Source organism: Echiichthys vipera, assembly GCF_963691815.1.
Source record: "Echiichthys vipera genome assembly, chromosome: 16".
NCBI classification, from domain to species: domain Eukaryota; kingdom Metazoa; phylum Chordata; class Actinopteri; order Perciformes; family Trachinidae; genus Echiichthys; species Echiichthys vipera.
In genome coordinates this window covers 17,383,584-17,410,140 of record NC_139841.1, presented here as the reverse complement: position 1 = coordinate 17,410,140, position 26,557 = coordinate 17,383,584, and the positions used below count along the sequence as shown (strand labels likewise).

The window sequence follows — 26,557 nt, the reverse complement described above, 5'->3', positions numbered from 1 at the left end:
TGTGTCTGGCTCATGGCCTCTCTCTCTATGTTCCCTTTCTTCTCACTGCTCCCTCATATTTCATCAAGAATGAGCATCCCGGAGGAGGGCATTTTGGGCTTTCATATAGAGCTCATGATGACATTAGAGAGAGTCAGAACAGATGGTTTAAAAAAAAAAAAAAAGGACAGATTTAATGGGATAGTTTAGATATTTTTTAAGTGAGGTTGTATGGGGTACACTAGTCAGTGTATTACCTACAGTAGATCACAGTGTTTCAGAAAAACATATTTTAGCCACTTATAAAAGGCACACCTTAAAAAAAATTCAATATCAGTTTAAGTGTACATTATATTAAGAATATTTTCATCATGAAGCGGATTTAAGCCATTGTATTCTCTCATCAAAGCCACCAGACTTGATTGACAAAAATAGTAATTAAACCAGGAGCTGCTGGCTTATCATTTTGATGTTTTATAGTGTAAGAAACTAACAAACAAACAAACTAACTATCTGACTGAGGCAGCAGTAGACCAGAAACTCACGTGTTCTGCAAGGTAAAATTACCATTTTTGTCAATGAAATTTGGTGGCTTTGACGACTTCAGTTAACTTATGAATTTAAATAGGGCAGTCTGCCAGCAAGGGAGAGCTGTGAAAATGTTCTATATATAAATAGCGTACACTAAAATAGGTTTCTTTTAAGTGGTCATTTTTTAAGCGATTCAAATACGTTTAGCTGCTGCCTCCATCCACAGGCTTAGCGTCTCACACCGACCCCACTTCAAAAAATCCAAACTATCCCTTTAAAACTGTGACATGCTAACAATGACAGAAACGTGACTGCTATTTCCGGAGTCAAAGCATATTAACATATAACTGGTCTGCCTGTTGCCGCTGTCAGTTGCCTGGATACTTCTCTTACATGGTTATTGCCCGTGTCTGATGGGTCTGTACACGTGCAAAGTAGGAACCCTGCGGACTTGTCCATATTAGTCACATGCATCATAGTGACGGAGGGCATTCATACCAACCATTGATTTCCATGTGCCTTGTCATGCCCCTCTCCAGCGCTCCACTGTGTGAGTGATAAGAACTCTCTTGTCATGTGTGCTCATCTTGGCAAGCAAATAGTGGCATAAAAGTTAACCACAGGACTAGGGAAAAAGCTTTTTAAATTTACACGTAATTGCATTTAGCAATCAAACCTGAATCAAGACCAGATCGCTGAATAGAGCAAGAAGGCAAATTAAGGGAGTTCTCCTTGGTGTCAGATATCTGAATGCAGCAAACCACAACAGAATAAACTGCAACTCTAGTTAATTTATGTTTTTTAATGCAGGTCCGATCAATGTGATAACAAGTCCCCATCCTTTCTTACTTTTCTTCAAACCACTACACCACATCTGGCAAAGGCAGCCAGGAGTCAATGGGGCTCTGGGCTGCATTGGATTGTCCTCTACTTCACCCTTTTATAATCGTTCCATGAGACTTGTTGGGGCTGCATTGAATATGTATGAGAAAAGCCAACTCATTGACTTGTGTTTAGCTACAGTAAGTGGCTTGTGGGCAAAATAAGATGGTATACAATGTTGCTACAACACTGTGTGTCTAGGGAAGTCCACAAGTCTTGGTCAATAAAATTTAAACTTAGACGAAAGGAGGTTCTGGGCACCCAGTGGCTCAGCAGCTAGAAGGCTTTACTGCAGCAGCCCTTTGCTGCATGTCATCCTCATTCTCTCCCCGCCCGTTTCCTGTCAATCTTCAGCTGCACTACGAAATAAAGCCATGAAAAGGCCAAGATAAAAAAAAGTTTAAAAGAAAGAAGAAAAAAAAGAATTAGAGTGTAGCAAGCGTAAGAAGATATCTGAAAAGTCTGAGCGTAATGTGTTGATGTATGTCAATCCCATTGTTTATCTGGAGAATATGAATTCTAGTGAATGAACTTTCAGTTAATGATCTGTTCTGTCAGGCAACATTTAATCTGATTAATACAACTGTTAACATACTGAACACCTTCCAAAAGCTTCACACTGTCCTGTTTCCCCAGAAACAAGCATACGTTTGAGGCACACAAAACCTGAATGAAATGCTCTTGGTGCTGTGGGAGCGGACACAAATTCTTGTGTAAAACATCAGAAGACGGTGGTATCGCAGAGCTAGCAGTATTATCTTTGAGGTTTTGGAACCAGGTGCAGCCAGCCACGACCTCTGGGGGAGTGGTGTTACATTGCGCTGTGCTGCATATTTCAATGACAATAAATAAACATCAATTATCATACTTTCCTAAGGCTACTTCCCACAGCCGCCTGATGCAACTGACTGTCAAGACAAGATTTCCATGCTAGTAGAACAAAAAGTACCCGTGAAATTCACTGGTCATGTCATCTGTAAGTACAAATCAAAGGATAGAAGATCGGAAAACATTATTTGATAAAATCACTATCACAACTTTGTGAAAACTACTGTTTGAGCCAAAGTGAGCGAGTGCTTCCAGGCACTGTTTTGACATGTTTACTGCGACCACAATCTTGGAAAGGAAAACCTGACTTCTCCCTCTGTCACAAAATACATAACAGCCCTTTGTGCATCCAGACTCATCTTGACAGTTGACCACAAGATGAGGAGAGTACTTTCAAACCCCAATGTCTGTTAAGGATATAACTTATTGTAACTTATAATAACATTTTGGCATTAATGACTGTGCCTTTTTGGTTAGACAAAATATAGAAAGATTGCATGGTATGTTATATTTAGATGATGTCACTTGAATGCATTTCTGTATATTACAGCATTTCAAGCTATTTGAAACATGCTATGTAACTGTGTGTAATAGTTACTTTTATTTTATGTACACTAGCTAATGTACAACTGCCCTTGATAATGAACCCACTGCATAGCACATTAGTGTTGATAGAGCTTATACATTTGTTGAACTCTTTATATAAATAGGATAAAAAGGTAAATACAGGTCAGTTTTTTTTGCGCAACTGCAACTTTCAAGTTAGGATGCACCAGTGTTGTTTTAGGGAACCGCCCAAAGAATGTCAACTATGAGAAAGTGACATAATGGTACTAAACTGTAGTCACATTAATCATCTCTTGACATTCTGGGAATGTTATTATAGAACTAGTCTTTATCGGTGATCATCAAAACATAAATCAAATCTCAAAACATGGATGGATAAAGTGGTGCATGTCAGAGAGAATTATTCTAGTTAAAAAGAATTTTGTGTCCAAAGAATAAATTTAGTATTATGAGGAAAAATGCTGCAACATTTGTTCTGATTAGTCTAAAGTCTTAAAATGTGGCGTGAACACACCTGGGGAAAGTATCTAACAGTACAAGTTTAACATTTTTAGATCAACATCATCTTTGTTAAATGTCTTCCATATTAAATGTTTTAACACTGCATATGTCTGCATATCTTCAATATTCAACTAAATACCAAATAATTGTACTTCTTGCAGGGTCTATAGCCATTTTCTTATCCTACTATATCTAGTTTTTGGGCATATGGGACTGCTGTTTTTTCCTGAAATAAAATATATAATAAATATAGAGAAAAAAACAGTAGTCCTATGTGACCGAAGACTAAATACAGTATGTAAAATATCTCACTGAGCTTCAGGTACTGTAGAAGACCATAGCATACATGAAATGATCAGTGTGACTGTCTAATTCCACTGTCTTCAAACTTCTGTGCACAAAATATAAAGTTCAATTACCAAAAAAAAGTAGCCAAATTCTTCTTTCTGTGTCACTCAATATCATAGGGCATGCAATATCAACAGTATGCAAAGCTTCTTCTAAAAAATGGCGCCGGAAATGAAACAAACAATCAATTATCATTTGTATCATGGAAACCTTTGTTGTTTTACTTGTAATTTACATGTCCTGTGAGACCAGAATGTTTGATGTTTCATTGTGCAGCCATTACCCACAGTAGATTACATGCAGCTGTGGGACAGGACTATTTTAGGGCTATTTTCCCACGATTAAAGCGCAGAGGCTCCTTTCTCCTTTGATGTGGTGATGGAATGACAGGACATGCAAACCAGGCTTTGAGTTTTTTTGTCAACATGTTTTACAGCTTGGAGAGTGTGCGTGCTTCGCCTCCATTTGTTTGCGTCTGACACTAATCTTCTTTATGCTTGGTTGCACAAAATGTGAAGCATTTGGCTAAAATTAATTAGAAAGGATCACTCTTTGTTTGGATTGATCTTCTTCAAGAAAAAAATAAATGCACAGCTATTCAATGTAGAAAATTCTGAGCTGAGTGAACTGATATTGGACATGTAGTGGTGCCTGTGAAAGTAGAGCTTAAGCTATTTTTTTCTTTGATGAAACTAACTCAAGGCATCCTCAGAGTGGAATTTGACCTTCCTGTACATGGACCATAAAAGTTGTTTGGGCTTTTGGATTTTTCCTTGGTGGACAATTTTAATGGAAACCTCAGTTGAATCCCTGTTTTCTTTTCTTTGAAGCGTATATTACGGCTTAATGGAGTGCTATATTAAAGGGGTTTTCATTTATAGTGCTCTAAGCACTGCACTACGGCTTTAATATACAGTACTCAAGGCTCCCAGAATACCAGGGTCTTCCTTTCGTCTAATAGGAGCAGCAGAGGAGCAGTTGATGGAGTCAGCATGATAAAACTGATTTGAAGACTTTTATAGATTCTGTGACAAACACTGCACAGTAAGAACATGTGTAAAATAATTAATTAAGAACCTCTCTTTATTTAAGTCCACACTGTCCTTACTGGAGATCCAATCAAAAGATATTCGGCCCATAGAGCAACTAGAATGTAACTTTCAATGATATTGGTTTTGCATTCAAAGCATTTAATAAAATCTAAAATGTGATTCTAAACAGTGCTGTTGTTTTTTCTTCAAATGAACCCTAAGAACACAAGGGAATCACTATGAATCCAATATCATGCTTGCAAGCCAATGTAATCTAATTATGACGCAGATGACAAGATACATAAACCGTGCAAGAAACCAAGAAATCAAGCTTAATTCAGTCTTTTTAACGTTCCCAGACTTCCTGCAGGACCTCAGGGACATAGCATTTGCTGAAGCAGCAACATTGAACTGTTTTAAAGTAGCACAACAGGAGTTCATCTGTTCCAGATCATAAATAGCACAAAACATGGCAATGAAGCTTTATATTTCCAATTAAAGATTGTCTTGTGTGTCTGTTCACTTTCCTGTGAAAAAATCAACTTCAAATACATACAGTATGGAAACTCTTGGCTCTGCAAAGTTCTTCAAACAGGCTTAAATACACACTGGTAGGCAAAATCAACAAAGTATGCATTCCATTGCTGACCGAGGAAATCCATAGATTATGTTGTAGCGAGTGTGTGTATGTGTGCCACTGTTACCTCTGTAGAGTGAGGCTGAGATTGCCTGTGCAGGCCTTAATCTTGTTCTGGGCCTCTAGATGATTCATGCTGTCTGTGGAAATGCCATTAATGGACAGAATGATGTCTCCAATGCTCATCTTGGATTTGGCCGCCTTGCCTCCATCAGTCAACTGCAAAGACACAACAAAAAAAAAATGTTTTAAAGGGCATATTTACACCAAACAAAGATTATTAAAGAGTACTTACAAATCATTTAGTTATATCAACTTCACCTTTTGTTCTTTATTACGAGTGTGTTGCTGTGTTACCATTGGATAAAACGTTTTGATAAAATGAACAAGAGAAAGGCATTTAACTACAAAATGTTGTATATAGGATTTCTTTCTTTCAATCACCAAGCATTGTGCTCTGACATGATTCTACATCAACTTAAACAAGCCACTATGCTGACCACAGTTTGAGTATGCATTATATATTTAAGTTACAAATACATTATGTATCAGGATAAAAGTTAAAAAAAAAAAAAGTAAAAATGTTTTTGTTTTGTTTTTCTTTTATAAGGGGCCACATCCACTGCTTTCATTCAGAGACTTGAAGCCACTCCAGGGATTGTTTTGCTGTGTACTTCAACTGTTATTGCGGTAATGAAAGGTGCTGATGCACAGGTTGTTTGCTCTGAAGCAGGTTTTCCTTTGGGAGCTTCCTGGAATGTATTTGATTCAACCTCCTGTCCTGAACCATGAGACTCCCAATTAGCAACAGTAACATTTTGTCGGATCACAAGTTCTAAGCCTTTGTATCCTATTTTGAGAGTTTGAACCATTCAATTCAATAAAAATAAAAAAGGTAGGGTTGAGGTTTATCAGACCTTCTACCCTTTTCCACCACGTTAAGACTTGCATTTAACACACAGGAAGTTACATAAAAAGGCATGACGTTGGTATGACTCTACCAGGTGTGGCCAGCGATTACGTTTAGCTGTGCACACCTCATCAATTACTCAAAACATCAAGACCTGTAACCTGCAAATTATGCAGGAACAAAAAAGAACGCTGTGTACTTATTATGTCACGCTACCTTTGTTGTTAGGATCATAAACTTCACGTTATCTCTCAGCAGTGTGAAAAGAAACATAACTTATGTTGCCTGAAGCCTCAAACATTTAAAACAGGGACATGGGAAGCAGACACATACACCAAGTGTCAGCTCAGCGGAGATCTATGAATGTGATGAGAGACAAAAGAGTATAATGAAGAGGGTGTGAAAATGATGCCGTGAAAGTGATTGCTCATGTGATGTCAGAAAGTAGTTAAATGCTCCCCCACTGCCATCTACACATCATACACACTTGAGAGTTGTTGTTTAGCCCTGATTTAAGGGAATAAACAAGATATTCCCTCTCCCCACAGCTAAAGGATGCATTGAAGTTAGGTAACTCTAAAAAGACTTTCCCCTTTGGTTGAAAAAAAAGAGCCAATGTGACGAAAAGAATGTGCCATTGTGTTAACACTCATAATGAAATAGGGGAAAAGAGTGGGTGGGAGGGAGAGAAAGAATGAGGAAGTGACAGTGGCAGTAACTTTTCCCTGGAGGGGCGCTTTCCTCGCGTCATTATCAAGTCGATCAGTAGCAGGAAGTGCAAAACGCATAGCTGAGGCTGATGTATGCATACCAACGTCCTGGAAACCTATAGTGAAGCTAAATGCAAAGTGTTACTCACAAAGGGCAGGGTACTCACTACGCTGGCATGAACACAGCTCCAACTGACTCACGATGTGTCCAGCATAGATTCAAAGACACACCTACCACATGAGTCTGCCCTGACGCATTTACTTTCAATAAAATAACTCATTTCTCTTTGAGGCAAAGGCCAATAAAAAGGAAGCACTCGTTAGAGATCACCACTAGCCCTGTCTTAAACTACAAGACAGCTCCTGAGGTTAACAAAAAAAAAGCAGCTTGATTATTGAGAAAACATGTCCCGAGACATGGATTCTTCTCTCTCAATCTCCCAGTGTCTCACTCTCTGGGAGCCTGTGTATGTATGTTAGAGAGCCAGAGAGAGCAATGGGAAAGGAGACCTCCTTGTAGGGATGTGAGAAAAACAATATTATAAAGCTCTATATATGGCAGTGCCTTAAAAAGTATTTCAAAACATGAAGAGAGGTGAAGAATGTGTTTTTGTATGTGGTTAACAATGTTTAATGCTTTAGTCGGTGGTGAACTGAGAGGACTATATAAATCCCCAACTTCTTTCATTCAAACACTGTCTTTCTCATATGACTATAAAACAAGTGGATGTTACAGTAGGAATCCTTGGCATCCACAGTCACTAAAGATAAATCAAGAGAGGTCTGAAGTACTTGTGAAGGAGAGAAATAAGAAATGAACTGGAACTTTTGCCGTGCTAGCTCTCTCAAGAGAACAGGATGTTTAACCAAATTCTGTCAACCACATCACATTATGTAACTTGTGCACTTAATCAAAATTGGCACAAGTTACTATTTTAAATCTTGCTGGGTCAAATTTAGAAAAAGTCGACCCGTTTCACACCATTTAAAAAGTGAAAAGGTCACTAGCTGCGGCTTTATCTTCGTTTGGACGTTTTACAAATGAATGAAGTGTCTTTCCAACTGTGCTTACATGAATGGGATTCCAGCCACATAATGGTGTGACTGCTGTGGTCCTTTCCACACTGCTGATTTTTACTGTTGTGCAGTTACTGGTAATGACTTGTTCTTCCAAACTACACATGGAAGTTCCTCTGCTCCTCCAAATGTAGCACAGCATATTACACAATACAAGCCCCTTAATTTATTTCGAGTATAAATGTCTTCGTGGAATTACTCCATCCTGACTTCAACTGTAAAAAGACGAAGAGGAATTCAGAGAGATTTGGATTATGCATCAACTATAAAAACAGAATAAATGAAGCAGAAGCCTAGAAGAATTAACAATCCATTGCTTCCATGTGTAATTGCAATCCATCTTTCATACAGCCACAATCAAATACAGTCACGAAAGCCAAAGACAGTTAAGATTTAGATGTTTACTAAGAAATTAACTAATCCTTAATAAGGCAATTAATTAATGATGAAATATAAACATTGTATAAGAGTCATTATTAGTGAAAACAGAGATTCTATTTGGAGATGAAGCAGCTTTGTTAAGTAGTATACAGTTAGCATGACATACAGTTCCTCTACTCTGTTAAGTGAAATAGGCTGCTGCCCAAACTCCTAAAAACACTGGAATTCCTCACTAAACAGAACAAAGTTTTATTTTTGAACCGCTGAACAAAACTCAAAACTCTTTATGGGAGAAAACACATTTAAGGTAAAGTAAGGTGGTTATGATACCACTTCAACACTGGTGGGATGCTCATCATTTTCCACGCTAGAGTAACTTCCTGCCTTCACTGAAATTATGGAGTAAGGAAGAGGGCTGTGGTCATTTCACTTTCAAGAAGTCATGTTACAGGAAGCGTCTTGTGGTGAAGACTGAAGGCCTGTGAGATGCATGTCATGTCTGTGAAGGGTAGACTAAGATAGAGGACCTTATATGGAAAATACTTTGGCCTGACATTAAGTCATCACAAACTCACCAGGCTAAAGCAGACTGACTCACAGGCAGGACTGCATCCATTCAACCTGTAAAGCTCACCAAAAAGAAACCCTGCCAAACCTCTGCGATGATTTTCTGGAGAACATTACAGCACACGGCAAATCTGCTGGGCTAGCACAAGCAGAAGCCATAAATTACAGCTTATAGGCAAGAAACGTCTTCCCCTTGCACCTGCAGCACCTTGCACAAACCGTTCAAACAATGAAAAGGAAGTGAGATGAGAAGTAGGGTGGAATACAGCAGTTGGGAGGGAACGAAATACCAAGTTCCCCAATCCAAACATTGCAATTAAGGCCACTTGAACAGAGGTAGACCCGCGGTTGTCATGGTTTGACCCCAGTCTCTTTACTACATCAATCAGGCTGCTGGAAAACACGAGATGCCAAGCAGACTTATGTACAAGCTCAAATCACCATGACAACGAAAACAAAACAACACAAAGCAGTACCAACCCTTCACTGAATACTGAATGCTCTTTAGTCAGGTCAGAAACAAACCAGGCTGACGAGCGCTGCTGAGGCAGATGATATGAAAAGGCTTTTAGCCGTAGTGGGGCTTGAGCCAAGTGCAAGTGCTGGTTTCAACCTCCATCCATGATTCATTCAACTCTCCTGCAGGGTTTAAATTGGGCTTTTTGGGATACAGTCAAATGGCATAATGATTGTTAAGTGGTAAAATGTTCTGGCTGTATAATGTCTTCATGACTGGACAGACACAAAAAGACTACAAATACCCTATTAGCAGAACATACAGTGTCTCTGCTTCGTAAAAGCTACAAAATGACAACACAGGTTCATCAAATGTACAGCAACGCAACTGAGCCACTGGAATACACATAAACACATATTTTGCACGATTGAACAAGATGATGTCCACTTTGAACGGTAAATGTTAAATTGTAGGGCTGGGTATCAGAATCCAATACCTTTACGGTATTGGTTGAAATAACCCAGTACTTTTGTACCCAGGCACCAGTTTCATAAAGTTAGACTTTGATTCTTTGGTCTAACTGCTATTCAGACTTCAGATAGACCCCTAACCCTAAAATGTCAAGACTTCTCTAGCAGTAAAATTTCTGTAAGACTAAAACACTAAAGACCAGTCTTAAATATTTTTGTGCAACCGACCCATCATGAAGAAAAAATAAATGTATGGTTTTGGTTGCAGCCAATGACTGCAAGCGTTCTTTGATTTAAGGCAACATAGAATTGGCACATTACTGAAGCAGCTACAACCCGTACAGTCTATGGTGTGGTGAAGTCAAGCCTGGTGTATCGGACGTAAGTAAGCTGTTCAGAATGCAAAGATACTTCCATTCACATGATGGGTATCAAACAAAGTAGAAAAAAAAGGTATCAAATGAAGTACTCTATTGTACTCTACAATGGGTGACAATCACGTTAGTATCTTTAATCCAAATGACCTTAAAACACAGCTATAATCGTAGGTTGTAGTTCCAGCTGCAACCATGCATGTACAGTGGCCTGTTGGGTCATTGAATTTAAAGGGTTCATCCCTCTTTCTTCCCAGAATGAGAAAAGGTGGATTTTTCCTTAAAACATTTTTCATCCAAACTGAAAGAAAGTAATCTAAATCAAAATATAGTGACAGTTTGGTTATTCTTTATAGCTCTGCCATATAGCACATTAAGGAGATTGAAAGCAGACTCCTTGAATACAACTCCAGACAGACACCAGGCAGGTCCTTCTGGGATCAAACGCACTGCAGATAACCGTTTTCTACTAAACCCATATGTAACCTGAACACATCTTGAGGATCCTGCATAGAATCACAGATTATTAAATGTGCCTTGTGAAGTGTATATTCACTAAGCTATGAAATATGGGATAGACTTAGGTGGTTTCCATTGAATTTAGGTTTCCATGTAAAAATGCTCAAGAGATTTTAATACAGGAGACAGATGTAAAAAATACAGACAGACTGTTTGACAGTTATCTGTTTCAATTGTTTCCTGAAAAGCCAGGGGAGCTTTTCTCTGCTTGAATTAATTTTTTCTAGACCTAAGCTCAGACGAACGTTATGGCTAAATGTCAGATGGATTATTATTTATCACAAGATACAAACTGCTGTCTGTATTATCTGTAAATCAATGACAAAAACACAAGAGACAGGTTCTCTCTAAGGGCAGGGATTCTGTTACTTGCACTTTAGCACTTGCTATCCCTTACTGTCTGAACATATGATACTCAATGTTGACCCTTTCTTACGAGTCGAATAACCTGACTGTGTAGCCAATTCAATCAAAGCACATCCAAATGATGTGTTTGGTTTGCATGCAGATAGTTTTATGAATAAACTATTTTAGAAAAAAATTGGAGCAGAGGCAGTAAATGTTGTCAGAAACACTAGAATGTGTTCAGCTACATAGTAAGCAATAATACAATACCCATCAATAAGTGCATCTTTTGAACTGCTGATATTTTAGGTGTGAAAACAAAATAACTTCTTTCTGAGTTAAAATGAATACTGTGAAGGAGCTGAATGTCTCTTGAGGTCATCATCGTTGACTCTACAAATCTGATCTTGGTTGCACTTGTGTGCAGAGTGCACAGACAGGAAATCAAAGTGCAGTTTTGGTCAGCCTTTACGTTTAGCATATGCTGGATGTCAAGCGACATGGCATATAAAGGATATGTTGACAGTCAAATAAAGAGCCCAGTGAAGGGTGTTTCAAACAAAATAATACTTTCAAAAAGAATAACAGCTGTCTCAGTCTCTTATTGGAAACCCACAAAGCATGGCCCTTGAAGGGCACCTAGCTCTAATAATTAACACAAACCATTATCATATCTCATAATAAGCAGATATTTAGCAGATATAACAATAGTATTTAGCTAATAATATTTTCCAGCTACCCAATGTTGAGCTTGTCTGCTGCCATTGCATTCTCTTCTCTTAAACAAATGCACAAAGAATACCTTTTACCCCTGTTGAAGACTGGTTTCCTAAATACACTACATCATCACATTCCTCTTCTTTGAGAGTGAAAGTAGCCTCACAGTATTAACACATCATGGTGGTGCTTGAAAAAAACAGGTCTGGAAGCTCAGAGCCTTCTGTAAACACAGACCTAAAATTAGTTTGTATAATGTTCACTCAAAGTATCAAATGCCACTAAAACAACAATCAAAAGGACACAAAAGACAAGAGGGGGAAGTGAGAGGTCAATGGGGAAAAAAGAGGAACATTTATCAGTGCTGACCACCAGCTGACCTACAGCAACCAGTTATTACTTTAGATTTAGTTCTGATAAACTTTTCTTACATAATACCTATTTTTAGAATAATGTAAGTCCAAAGAATACAAGACAAAACTTAATTTACTGTGTGTATGTTCTGTCTTTTTAGTAGACGGTTTGAGTGAGAGTCTTTCCTATGTGAAAGCCTGTCAAAAAATGCCTAAAAAAGGAGCTGAATAACCACAGATGATGAAGGAAAGAGTCTGGGGGAACAGGAACACTATGTACATATACGTATATATATAGGCCCTTCATCTATAAGTCACCCTTACATTATTGGGTGGCCTCAGTTCTAACTAACATACCAATTCAATATCTTATCACACAATAAACAATCTGATTTATGGTATGTTCTCCACCTGCTAATTCGATTTAGTGTTAATAATAGGCCAAAGCAAAAAAGGCTTCAGGATGTGGTTGTCTTGTAAGCAACATGCCTTATATATGGTACAGTACTGTACGTAATCATTGGATCAGTTACATATGGTAAGCATATGTATAGTCATTACATCATTATTCCAGTGCAATCACATCCATGTAAGCTAAATAAATAGAAGCTTTAGTGTGAAGGTAAAGTCTGCCTATGTAGCATTGTGGGTATCTTATGAACCTTAAAATAAGCCTGTGGTCTACACAATTTCCTCATCATTCAGCTAATGAAGGAACTGAAGTAATGGTTAAACTGCTGGCAGATGTTACCATATATGTGCCTTCTACTCACTTACTCCTCCTTTTGTGAATACTGTTACTCCTTTAACTTGGAGATACAGTAATCATTACAAATAACTTAGGAGTACCGATAGATGTCATATATAAATGTGTATGAATGACATTAGATATATAAACCTTTCAGCTTTACCAAAACATAAAGAGTACATGTCCCACATTCATTATGTGACGTTAAGATTTGGAAGATAAATAGACAAAAGGGAGACTTGTTCCTGGCACCTAGCAACAATATATCTAAGCCATTTATGGTGCCATTCATTGGTCATGTGCTGCCTGGGATTGGAAATAAATGTCAAAATATGTCAGGAATGACACAAAGCAACATTGAGATGGAATGAAAAGCTGTGAGAGTCATGTCGTCTGGCTCAGAAGTACCAAGGCGTGCTCCAGACCACGGTTGACTAAACACAGGACTGCTAGCAGACACAGGAGGTGTATTCAATACTTTTATGGTCCATGGAGTAGCTACCCGCCACCATTTCTTTGACACATTTGCCAACTAACCTGTCTCAGTTAAAAACATGAAATGGCACTTACAAATATCACAGTCAGGGGTCAGATACCCATCTGTTTTTCATTGTTCTAGTGGGTTTTATACAAAGAGTGCATATTGCAACATTGTCATTGATTCACACGTCTAATCTCTTATTCAGTTAGGACGCTACATATTCTAGTCTAAAAAGTAAAAACTGTGTGCTGTGTGAAAAAATGCCAGTGCACTCTAAACTATTTGCAGACCCTTAAGAATTCTTAGTGAAACTACAGTTTGACTTGTTTTTTCAACAGCTGATGCCAAGATTAAAAGGGCAAAAAAAGCAAATGATTCAGGCTGATTTTATTTCTCTCTTGCTCTCTGAAAATAGTTTTATATTTGTATAAATCCCTCTATATAAAACAGTGCTCCCAATATGTGACGTGAAGTGTGGAGGGGCTTCGTTCATGTATTGCGATATGATGACAAGATGTCTACTGACAGCTACATGCCACTATAACAACATGATGTCCTTCATTCCATTATTATCGTAATAGCAAGTATAAAAATAGTCTGCTGGCCTTTTCATACCCTATGGTTTTGTTTCCACTTGAGAAAAGTAATTTGTCTTCTCCATACATAACTTTCAAACGTGTGTAACTGATCCTGGCAACAACAAATAAAGTCGCTGACCTTGGTCATGACATGGAGATTGCAATTACATAACAGGAAGCAGTTTGAACTGAATAACACTGCTCATTCTGCAGCAGCCTGAGTTGTTGTCAATACACAGACTTCAGAGGGTAGAAGACAAGGTGCCTACTTTTAATTCAGCTTGACAAGAAGCATTGTTTATTGCAGTAGTAGAAAGAAACTATATACATTTACTCAAGTACTGTATTAGGACAATTTTGTTGTATTTTTACTTTACTTGAGTATTTAAATTTTATGCTACTTTAAAATTCCAGGAGGTATATTGTACTTTTTACTCCATTACATTTATTTGACAGCTGGAGTTTGTAGTTACTTTACAGATTCAAATTTTACAAACAAGACATATGAACAGTTTATGGAATATAATACTGTGCTAGTAGATTAAACTATTGAACAGTATATACAGTAGTTTAAATGCTCAAGTGTTAAAGCATTAATCAGTACTAAAATGCTAAATATAATAATACAATATTCTGAAAGGGACCAACGCCCAAGTACTTTTACTTTAACACTCAAATACTTTTGTATTGAGACACTTCAGATATACTTGTTCTCATTTGTGCAACAGTCATAGTGTTTTGCACAGAAGTCCCTTACACAATGAACATAATAGTAGTAGTATGACAATGTATAGGCTGAGACTGATAAACTCAGTCTCATAAACAGGCCTTTTTTTCCATTGGTTGGTACTCCAGTCCAGCAGTCCTTCTCCCACCTGAAGGCTCAACAGGACCTGGTCAGCCAGAGCCAAATCCTAGTTTAAGTTTATGTGGCCCAAAGTCCCAAATAGTTATTACAGAACCACTGTGGCTTTCTAGAGTTTCACTTAAATGGGGAGGTTCTGATGCTTCCCCTACAGACTCAGTATACATTAACATCTCCTGTGCTTTACATCAGAACTAACACCAGGGAGAAAGGCCGGCGCCATCCCACATCTGAATGACCGAAATGACAAAAATATATCTTGAGTGACCGTCAGAGAAATGCAAGGAAGTCTTTTAAATTGACAGATATTTTGGTTACAGTTCAGTTATGTAACATTATTATGACAATAGTCATAGCCTTGACGGGAGGTAGGTCATGACTGTGGGGTGGGGGACTGTCTAAATCCAGCAGTAAGTGTCACACAAGAGATGAATGGCACACACACTTTCATCACCGACTAAGCAAATGGCATAGTGAGCATTCCAGCATTCCTCAGAGGTGACTGTCATGGAGTGAAGGGTACATAAGTGTTGTGTGCCTGTTCCACTCACCCGTGAGATGGTGAGGGGCAGACAGAAGTCCTTCCCTCCTTGCAGTCTGAAGCCCCAGGGGGCAGGGCCAACCAGGGAAACACTGTAGTTGCTGCTCATGATTAACCTAGACACAGAAGAAGAGATATTTTACACTTGACTGTGCATGAATGAACACATGTTAAAAGGGATATAATGCACCCTGAGAAAGAATCTGCGCTGATGGAACAGAGGAGAGGAAAAGAATAACAGGAAAAAAACGAAGTAAACAAACAGCGCATCACGTAATTCATAATTGCTGTGCAGCCAGGAACAGGCATTTAGAAAAGATTACTATTTTCAAGTTGAGTACTGTAAACCACATATTCTGACGAACCCGAACAGAAGCATTCCTCTAACCAGTCTAGATGCCATTGTTTGTTTTCCACCAAACTGTCTTCTTAAACTCTGTAAAGAATATTAACTATTTTTCTTTTTGTCATCCAACACCTTCTCACCAGACCTGTTTGGGCTACTGGCTTAAACTTATCACATCGAAGCTATCTAAATTCAAGTACAACAGTCTATTAATAGTCCTCTTCGCTCTCATAGCTCATAGCTCTCCATTGACAGCTTTAGAGCAGGTCCCCGGGCCTGGGCAATGCCGTTTACATTGGGGGTAATAGTGAGTCTGTAATATATCAATCATATTTAATTTTCCCTCTCAAAAATTTGTTTCCATAAAAATGAAACTTTTGAGGAGCAAAAGAATTTAAATTAAAAATTAAATTCTGTTGATGCAGACAACTACTGTGGCTAATTTGAAATAGCCACAGTAGTTAAAAAAAGAATTAAGCAAAAATCAGTGGCATTTATAGCACATAAGCACTGACTAGCCTTTGTTTATCTTAAAATCTCAGATCACAGCTCTGGAGATGCACTTTGGACCCAATGTATGATCTCAGTGTACTTTCACTGAACCCACTGCTTGTGAAAAATACGTTATGACTAGGTATCCAGACTGAGACAAACTATATTAAAAATAAAATAAACTGATATTATTGAGATACTGTATGCCATTACAACACATACAGTTGGTACACTCAAACCAGATACTAGTAAAGCAATTTGAGAATTAGGCATTGAAAGGTAAGGGCATCATATCGCTGGTATAATTTATGGAATCCATCTTCCCGGTAAGACATGGTTTAGTGAACAGTCCTGTACCTCTATCATCCTTAAAGTTGTAATGCGTAAGATTTGAGATAGCTTGTTTCTAGGGGCTGATTTGGAGGTAAGATGTAATTGCAGGCCTGCCTCTGGAACCACACCTCCCAGAGTTCCTTTCAAAACCGAACAATGTCGACTGTGTGATGTGAGTAGATTGGCAGCTCTCACCTGCGCGATGCAGCGTGATGCCTTCACACGCTCCACACTGATGGGAGGTCCGAAGAGAGAAGGGGAACGCGTAAGAAGCGTTGCTAAATGTGCAGCGCATTTAATTTTTGCACGGGAAAGTCGACACAGACACTCAGATCATATATCTCGGCAAAGCAGCAAATACAAGCTCTTTCATTAGTAAGTCATATGCTTAATCGCCATTGTTTTAACTCACTCTTTGATAGATAGTAACTTAACAGACAAATACCTAGATGATAATATCGACATCCTGCTAAAACCCCTGTTAATCCCTAATAAACAAGAATTTCTTCATAATGACTTGCCTGGTTAAAAGAGGTTAAATAAATACATTTAAAACAAAATAAATAGTACGTAACAGAGTAAGCATTGGCCATTCTTCAGGTAACTGTGATGCTGCTGGCCTGCATAGGGTCAGAGTAAAGGCCAGACACATCCTGGACTATCAGAAACTTGCCTGAGCTCAGCTGTAAAGTCAACATTTTATTGAAGAGCAAGGTTTGCCTTGCATTTCAAAATCTCAATGGCTAAATGGACCATCATCTACATTACTCCATGCATGGATAAATATACGATATCTTCATTATACATGTTGGCATTGAAATTAAATGGACAGTTCCAAAAGTGAGACACAGTAAAGACTATTTTGTGCAGTAAAATATTTCATGCACTATTGAGTTTCACTGGTTTAAGCCCTGACTGTCATGCATTCCTTTTCCCCTGAAAAATTGAAGCTGCAAGCTATTTATTGGAAGCGAGACTGAGGTTAAGTACAGTCACATGTTACAGTTTAGTGCTTTATTACATTTATAAGTTTCATGATTGAGAAAATTGGTATACCATATTTTCAAAAATACACTTTAATCTGGTATGTGTATTCACCTCATAAGCTGTAGTGAACTGTGTGTATCTGTGTGAGCCTCTGTGCACGAGTTTAGGAAAAAAGCACAGATCATGTGGAAATATATCACCTTTGCCCTGCCCAACAGGAAGGGTGAATGTTAACATGAAAACATGACATCAAAGTCTAACCCAAAAGCATTATATGTCACATACAGGACATTGCAATTATATGGAAAAGGGAGGAATGTAGAGCAAAGCTAAGTCTATCTCTGTGTAGACGGGTGCATTGTTATGGGTTATCAGAATTTACTTTAGAGAGAAACTGTGAACCACAGAAAGCTAAGATTTATAGTTCTGATGTAATAAACTGACGGTCTGGTGTTTCTGTTGAGCAAATTTGAAAAGATAGTTAAGGAAACTGGGGGTGAATAGAGGGATTTCATTTGGCAGTGAACTTAAAAGTTTTAAACTGTAATGCCGATGACAGACATTTGAGTATCTGCTCTTTTACTTCTGGCTTTGGTGAATTTTACTTTTTTACTACATACCCATATCTGGATGAACATGTGACTTTTTAAACAAAGCAATTAAATGTTTCAGTACATGCCATGAAAAAGAAATAGTCACACATCTGTGCGCTGGGAAGTGCAGTGAAGACATACTTTCCTGATGAGTATTTCATGAATAATAATGTCTTGTCATCCCAGAGACATGTCATTTTAAGGTTGTAAGTCATGCTGCCGTCACAAATTCCCTCTGGGGTACAGCACCACCTGCTGTAGCCCATCACCTGGTCAATTGTACGAGACCCACACATCAAATCAGAGGGTTGGCTAACACACACTCATCTCGCCTGGAGGGGAACAGGCTCTTAAAAGAAGCCAGCAGAGAAGCCACAAAAAGGGTGCAGGGAGCTGGGGAGATAAAATCCCATGTGTAAGTGATAGGGAGGAGGTGAACACCTGGAAAGCACAGAGCACAGAGCTCTATTATTTATAGAACGCACTTTCACAATCAAACTAAACACGCGCACACATGCAGAATATGCAGGTCCATAAAAAGAAAGAAACTAATTAAAGACAGCTGTCTCCCTCTTCAAGGTGACCAAGGGTTGAGGTGAGCCAAGACGTTTATTTATAGGTGAACTACAAGGCCTAACCCACTGTATTGTCAATACATTGTCACCAGGGAATTCAACCCATTCTGTTTAAAGATCCCATATTGTAAAAATTGAGATTTCCTTATCTGACTATAAAAGCCGGTTGAGGCAGGTCAATGTGCTCCTATATAAATACTGTAAGTATCAAAACGCCCTGTCCAATCAGAAATGCACGCAACATGTGTTCACACACTGTGCCTTTAAATGAGCAGACTACGGGAAAAAAAATGTTTTTTTTAACATTAAGCCTAAAGCATGTTGACATGTCCTAGTAGAAATTCAAAATACAAGTATGAACCTAAACATTTGCATAATACTGGACCTTTAAACTGAAATTGCAGCATTATTTGAGAAACAGCGTTAAAAACTATTAAAACTGTAAAAGCAAACACATAGGCCTATCTATGTTTAAACAAACGTATTATTTACTGCAACCCAATACAGCTAAACTCACTGACAATGCTTTAGAGACAAAGTAAGCAGCTGATGTCCTAACCGCCATATACTGTAAGGAACTCACCGACATCTTTAAGTTTTATTCAAATATCTGTGGGCCAGAAGGCATGGCTTGAAGACATGCTCTCATTGTTTAAAGGGAACTCTAGAGGAATACACAGCATTGAATAGCTCTGTGTAATTTGTTCGACACAGATTCTTCAGTATTAGATTTCATAGCCAACTGGGACGTCTCAGTAAAAGTTACATAAAATGTTGATGGTGAAGTCCGGATAACACTCAAGTCATACCCGCATATCAGGAGCATTTCTTTTCCAAATATGGAAAGAACAAACATTAGGCTGATCTCGTGTCCCTGCTTGTTTTGCAATCCCTAATGATATCATGCATAGACATGAGCAGACACACCTTTCAGTGTTCTCAAACTGAGGAAAACAGTTGAGATCTGCACAAAGCATTTTATCAGCAGCACTTACATCCAGTTCCAGCATAATTCTGGTTATTTTCCGCTCGGGCCTTATCATTCAAGTTCCTGTCATAATGGCACTTTATTGTGCTTAACATTTCAGCACATTCACACCAAAAACAAGATTAAAACACAATCCTTTCAACACAGCACAAATGGGACCTGCTGACTGACTTATTTTCTGTCTCGGACCGATACATTGTTGTAGATGCTTGCTTGATTTAATTAGTAGGTTTATCCAAATAGTATTTAGTAACTTTACATTTAATAAAGGCATGTCAATGTAACACACAAGATTTTGGGTGGATATCTCAGTTTAACTTTGGGGGTGACTTAGTGGCCTGGGTTGTATAAGAAATACTTTTTTTTAAAGGTCCCCTATTGTAAAAAAAAAAAAAAAAAAAAAAAATTCATGTATTTTCCTTTATTATAAAGCAGGTTGAGGTGCTACATAAATACTGTGAAAGTATCAAAACGCTCAATTCACAGAGAAATGCACACAGCCTGATTCAGAAACTGTGTCTTTAAATAAGCGGTCAGGACTTGCAAATTGTTGTGATGTCACAACTATACTATGTATGTAGAAAATGCTGCTACCGATGCATTACAGTCATTTCATGGCAATGACACTGCAGAGACCCTGAGAGATGCTGAAGACCAGGAAATGCTGACCAATCAGAGCAGACTGGGCTTTTTCCAGAGGGGGTATATTCAGACAGACAGTATGAGAAAAATCATGTTTTTCTTAACGTCAAAGCATGTAAACATGTTTAAGTAGAAACCCCCCAAAAAATATGAACCTGAGAATTAGCATAACATGCCCCCTTTAAAAATCAAAACTCCTCTCACAGCAGAAAAGCTTTCTTAACTGGGGATCAAACACGTGTCAACAGGGTCGAACGTAAATGCCATTCAGTAGTCTGACCATGCTCTTTACACTGTACAGAATGTGTCAAAATAAAGCCTTTTCTTGAGAGATTGTGAAGATGTCACTAAGTTTGGATAAACATTGAGTGTAGGATTCGCCTCCAGAGTTTTAGACGTCATTCTCATTTCACAATGCTGATGAGACAATGTTGCCTGGTGACATCATTGCAGGACATGTTGACTCAAGGAGGGAAATATGTTTTCACAATGTACTGTTCCTCACCAGTGTGCTGTCTATGGCAATATATTTGTTGTTAATATCAAATATATATTTTGAATACATAATTAAACATGTACATTTTGTGTTAGACTACACCCTATCTAAACAGTTTGACAGTAATGTACTATGTATCATTTAATATTCTTGGTTCACCCAATGTCAGTGGGACAATTTGTTCCAACCTGACCTTATTGGGTCTGCACACTGGCTGATAACACATGTTTGATCGAAAGCAACCTCTGTGCTCTTTTAACACGTGACACACTCAGTAAAAACATTTCTACCTTCCAAATGTCTACTTGTAATGCACTTAAGTCTGGACCATTAAATATGACTTATGGGTGTAGGCTAATAGTGATCATTTAATAATACTTGAAGCTTTAGTTGTAGTCATGGGACAAAGTGATAATTCCCTTGGCCGTACATCAGCCTCTGTACAACCCAGCAGTGTTTTTTTTGTTTTTGTTTTCTCACGGAAACTGAACCTTAATTTGTCTTCGGTTCCCTCAGTGGGTGTGACAAAACACATGTCAGATATTATTAGTGCACTTCTCTGATGGACTTTTATCCAACCTGAAAAGAAATGTGTAACTCTCTTATGATCAAAACTTCTTCTTTTTAGAATACACATTTTGTAATATACGTATGTTCTTTTTATTGTAACTTTGTAACGGGCACGTGAAGCAGTAAAATAATAACGGTAACACGAGCAGTGGCATCCCCTGTCTCATTATTTGAAAGATTTTGAAGGCTGGAGTGTACAGTACTCACCTTGCCTTGTGAAGCCGGGTATGGTGTACAGAGAGAGAGAGAAGCGTGACTTTAGTCCGTCTGGTCTCAGTTTCGAAGTCAAACTGGATTTAGCGGAACTGAAACTTCCGCATATAAGCCGGCCCCATCTGTCTGCCGGTAGGAGGGCTCACAGCAGTGTGTGAGGATGTCGACTCACAAGGGAAGGGAACACAGTGGCAGGCATGGACTTGCCAGACCGTGGGACAAAACCTTTATACAGCCTATGGATACAACAGGTGAAGTAGAGTGCACACCCACAGTGTCCTTTTGTTGTAAGGTTAACATAATGGTCAAGATGTTAGCTAGCCCCAGGGGCGATTCTAGAGTCTGTTGGGGCCCTGGGCAAAAAAATTCACAGGGGGCCCCTCGAACCAGCATTCATCACCATTGTGCTATAAATAATCTGACACCGAAAAAAAATGTGAAACGTAAACTTTTTTTATTTCAAAAGTGTAGATTTTATTTATTTTTAGAAATACAGTATAATTATATAAACATTAAAAACATGTTTTTAAACATTAATATGAATAACAATTAAAAAAAAGAGTCAGGTGGGGCCCCCTTAGGAAGGTCAGGTCTCCTACTGTCATTGCAAACTTTGCGCATTGTCACTGCTGTAATTTAAAGCTTGTCAGCCCTCAGGGGACCCCTACTGGCCTGGGGCACCAGGAAGTTTGCTGCCTCACCTTATGATCATAGACTGTATAAAAAATGGACATAGCATATCCATCGGGGTCCGTTCTCTCAACTTGATCCAATCCCATCTTGTCAGACTTTGACTCAGCCTCATTTCCTCTTACCAAAAAAGGGCATTGATGTGGCATTGGGGGGAGGGAGCTACGTCCTTCTGGCAGACGTATACCTCTGAGGAGAAGTGAGGGCCAGTGGCTAACTGTCACTCAAGAGACCGCGCCCCTAATTATTGATAAACTTTAACCTCGAAAAAAATTAAAACCAGGCCTTGAATAGGTTTAATTATGCTGTAAAATGGCCTATTTATCATGGGGGTCAATGAGAAACTGCTCTATTGTGCAAAGTACTCCTAATGGACACTCGGAGAACTGCAGTATTTTGGCACTACCGTATTGGATCAACCAGGATGTGGCTGTGATGAGGGCTTGGTTATGATACCCCGCCACAATATGCAAAAAAAGACTTACAGCGTGCTCACACTGTCCTTTTGGCCGCGGCCAAAACCGGTTTTTCAGCTAAAGTCTAGTACCTTTAAGTAGTGTGAGCGCACCCGCTCCGCGCTCAACTGGGGCCAGCTGGGCCGCCACGGCCCGCTTGAAAGAGGTGGGCTTTAGCGGAGCCGTTTGCACATGTACGAGCACGAGCGTGCGCACGTGCACGCGCACGAGCACGAGCACGAGCCCTACGGCAGTAGCGTTATGTCCGCCTGTTCGGACATGTAAATAGAAGGACGGACCATACGCGGACATTTAACAACAACAACAATGGTGGTGAAAGGTTCACGTTGGTGTGGTGCGGAGGTGGAGTGTTTACTGCAGATTTGGTCGGATGAAAATATTCAAAAACAGTCGACAAGACGCACAAAAACTCCGAGGTCTGTGGAAAGATTTGTAAACAAAGCCACACACGCGCGATCAATGCGTGTGACGTGTTACGGCGTGATGGCGTATGGACAGCAAGAAGCATTGGCCGAGGCCCTGGTAGTGTGAGTACAAACGGGGCTGGGGCGCGGGGGGAGAGGGAGGGGGGACAAGTACCCTAAAGTCCGGGTCGTGGTCCGGGAGGACAGTGTGATCACGCCCTTAGAGCCTGCTCACACTATCCTTTTGGCCGCGGCCAAAACCGGTTTTTCAGCTAAAGTCTAGTACCTTTAAGTAGTGTGAGCGCACCCGCTCCGCGCTCAACTGGGGCCAGCTGGGCCGCCACGGCCCGCTTGAAAGAGGTGGGCTTTAGCGGAGCCGTTTGCACATGTACGAGCACGAGCGTGCGCACGTGCACGCGCACGCGCACGAGCCCTACGGCAGTAGCGTTATGTCCGCCTGTTCGGACATGTAAATAGAAGGACGGACCATGCGCGGACATTTAACAACAACAACAATGGTGGGGAAAGGTTCATGTTGGTGTGATGCGGAGGTGGAGTGTTTACTGCAGATTTGGTCGGGTGAAAATATTCAAAAACAGTCGACAAGACGCACAAAAACTCCGAGGTCTATGGAAAGATTTGTAAACAAAGCGACACACGCGATCAATGCGTGTGACGTGTTACGGCGTGATGGCGTATGGACAGCAAGAAGCATTGGCCGAGGCCCTGGTAGTGTGAGTACAAACGGGGCTGGGGCGCGGGGGGGAGAGGGAGGGGGGACAAGTACCCTAAAGTCCGGGTCTCGGTCCGGGAGGATAGTGTGAGCGCGCCCTTAATCACTACCTATCTGAAAGTTCATAACCCCTCCCAGATGTTTAATTTTTTTTCTAGCTAATCTAATAATTCCCACATTGTAATCTATCAACGTCATTTGTAGATTGAATACTTTTTAATTTGTTGGTTAGCAATGTCGCCTCACAGCGAGAGGGTGCATGGTTCGAAACCCGGCTGGGGCCCTTCTGTGTGAAGTTTGCATGTTCTCCCCGTGTCTGCGTGGGTTTTCACCGGGGTCTTTGGTTTCCTCCCACAGTCCAAAGACTTGCCCATAGGTGTGAATGGTTGTCTGTCTCTGTTCGTCTCTATGTTCCCTGTAATAGACTGGCGTCCTGTCCAGGGTGTACCCCGCCTCACGCCTGATGTCAGCTGGGATCGGCTCCAGCCCCCCGCGACCCTGGCAGGGACAAGCGGTTGAAGATGAATGAATGAATAATTTCTAGGGCTGCACATATACGATTTTTAACTTTTCCAAGTTGCGACAATGCAACCTTTGTTGTTAAAAAAATGTTAAAAAAAAATTGTTGTTAAAAAAAAATAGCAGCTGGAAGTGAGATCTTTTGGCTTGTGAGAATTAAATTTGATAAAAAAAGTTTTCATTATAATATATAAACATGTAAAAGAAATGACTGTATTGTTATGCATAGTGAATCAGTTGCCTTACAAAATCTTCCTAATTCTTGGTATATGTCTGTAATTGTCGATAGTGATAGCGCAATCCCCTCAAAATCACATGGCCTAGGCTACTTGCTCCACGTGATGACTGAAACCTTCTTGCATGATTTTTTCAGAAGCCTTTCTTAAATTTCCTATGTCTCCTATATTTGATCTTAAAAATATGTTGTATAATATAAGATATATACTGTATATGCCGCGATTGGATTTAGCTTACAGTGAATTTCAATATAAGAGTCTGTATTTGCATTGCCATGTTTCAGTCCTCGAGAATTGTGTCATTCAAGGAAGCAAGGAGATATATGGGTATGATGTTATGAAAGAAATATTTAAATGTGACAGGGAATCAGCGTGCCTTATTGCGTCAGTGAACAATGATGTAATTCATTCCACTGCCTCCTTACAGGACAGACAAGTCACATCTCACTGTACTATAAACTGCCAGGTGTGCTGAACACTTGTGGGTGGTGTACAGTATGTTAAACATGAAATGCATTACTGTTCAAATATATGACATAATAAGTTATAGTTCAATTTCTAAAAAAGTACTTTAGTAATGGGACACTTCTTTGGAGTTATTTGTTCTTTAACACTGACATGAAACAATGTCTCTGTATTTTAATTGATGGACTATGAATAGAGGTTGTTGTATGTAATTTAGATTGTAAAGCCCCTTAGAGATTTGTAATTGTAGACTGTATAGTAAAACTGACAGATTTCCACATAAATTATTTGTGTCCATTAGGATTTCATTTGGTGTTTTTACTTTTAAACTTCCCCTTAGCATGCGTGTGCTCTTATTCCCTGTCAAGCGTTTTGCTCAGGGAATAAATGAGTTACTGTGATATGGCAGTGAAACAGGTTTCAGTGTTTACTCAGATCTTAGTTGCATAATGTTGGTATGCTCTCTAGTGGTTACTACAGAAAGTACATGCTTCACAGTTTATGCAGCTACTGTGGATTTAAAGCCACTGAGCAAATTATTGCCTGAGGGTAAGAACTGTTTTCTTTGTGCTTTCCTCCTCCGCAAATCCATACCTAAAAATGTGTCACTCATCTTGTCTTGTTTCTTGTCCACATCGACATGGCATCTAGCCTGAGGCTAAGGTTTTCAGAAAGCCAACTCAAGTCAATGACGATAAAAAACTGAGCGAATTTTTGGAAGTTTGATTATCAAAAAGTTTAATTAGGACAAAAAAACAAAACAATATTGATATATTGAAAATACATTCCTAGCTTCACTTTCCTTTTTTACTCATCATTTGCTGTAATTTCCCTAAGCTTTGATAACCAATGTATGGCTCGCCACACCTATAGCAAGCAACAATATATGACTCAAAATGTCCAAATATAAAGACAAGGTTTTAAAATATAATATTAGGTTCAGTTTCCATGCAGTTTGCTGTGGATAAACCCTTCCTAAAGCACCACCATCAGGCCAATGTGTAGATGATCGGGCAGATTGACATTGAAATTATTGAGCACATCTGTGGTACCCAGAGGAGGAAGATTAATTGTTTAATATATTGGTCAATGGACAGAAAATTACTCAGACACTATTTTGATAATAAGATAATCATAATAGTTCTTTTTTAAGCAAAAATGGCAATCATTCCAGGTTCCAACTAATTTAAAGTGAAAATGTGGTGATTGTCTTAATAAACTAAATATGTTTGGGTTTTGGACTTATAGTTGGACAAAACTTGTAATTTTTCAATTGTAATAGATATTTTTTCATAACTATAAATTGATAAATAAAGGTAATAATCATTAGATTCATTATTAATACCCATAATTATTGGTTGCAGAAATTTTACTTATGTTCCAATAGTTTCTTTTCTGGTCT

General features: G+C 39.1%; 1 protein-coding gene across 3 annotated transcripts in view; it reads right to left on the bottom strand.

The window, feature by feature from the left end:
• The window catches only part of pdlim5b (PDZ and LIM domain 5b), a 39,509-nt gene extending 17,811 nt beyond the window's left edge, over positions 1-21,698 (bottom strand). For 2 of the 3 annotated variants that reach the window (XM_083930036.1, XM_083930038.1), the window contains exons 1-3: positions 21,627-21,698; positions 15,408-15,513; positions 5,372-5,523 (exon numbers count right to left, since the gene is read on the bottom strand). In XM_083930036.1, coding sequence (XP_083786162.1) covers positions 5,372-5,523; positions 15,408-15,506 — 251 coding nt within the window. In that variant the 5' untranslated portion in view covers positions 15,507-15,513; positions 21,627-21,698. Of the gene's footprint in view, positions 1-5,371; positions 5,524-15,407; positions 15,514-16,763; positions 16,771-21,626 lie in introns of those variants that run through there. The other variant, XM_083930037.1, reaches the window with a different exon arrangement.
• Positions 21,699-26,557: the final 4,859 nt, after the last annotated feature.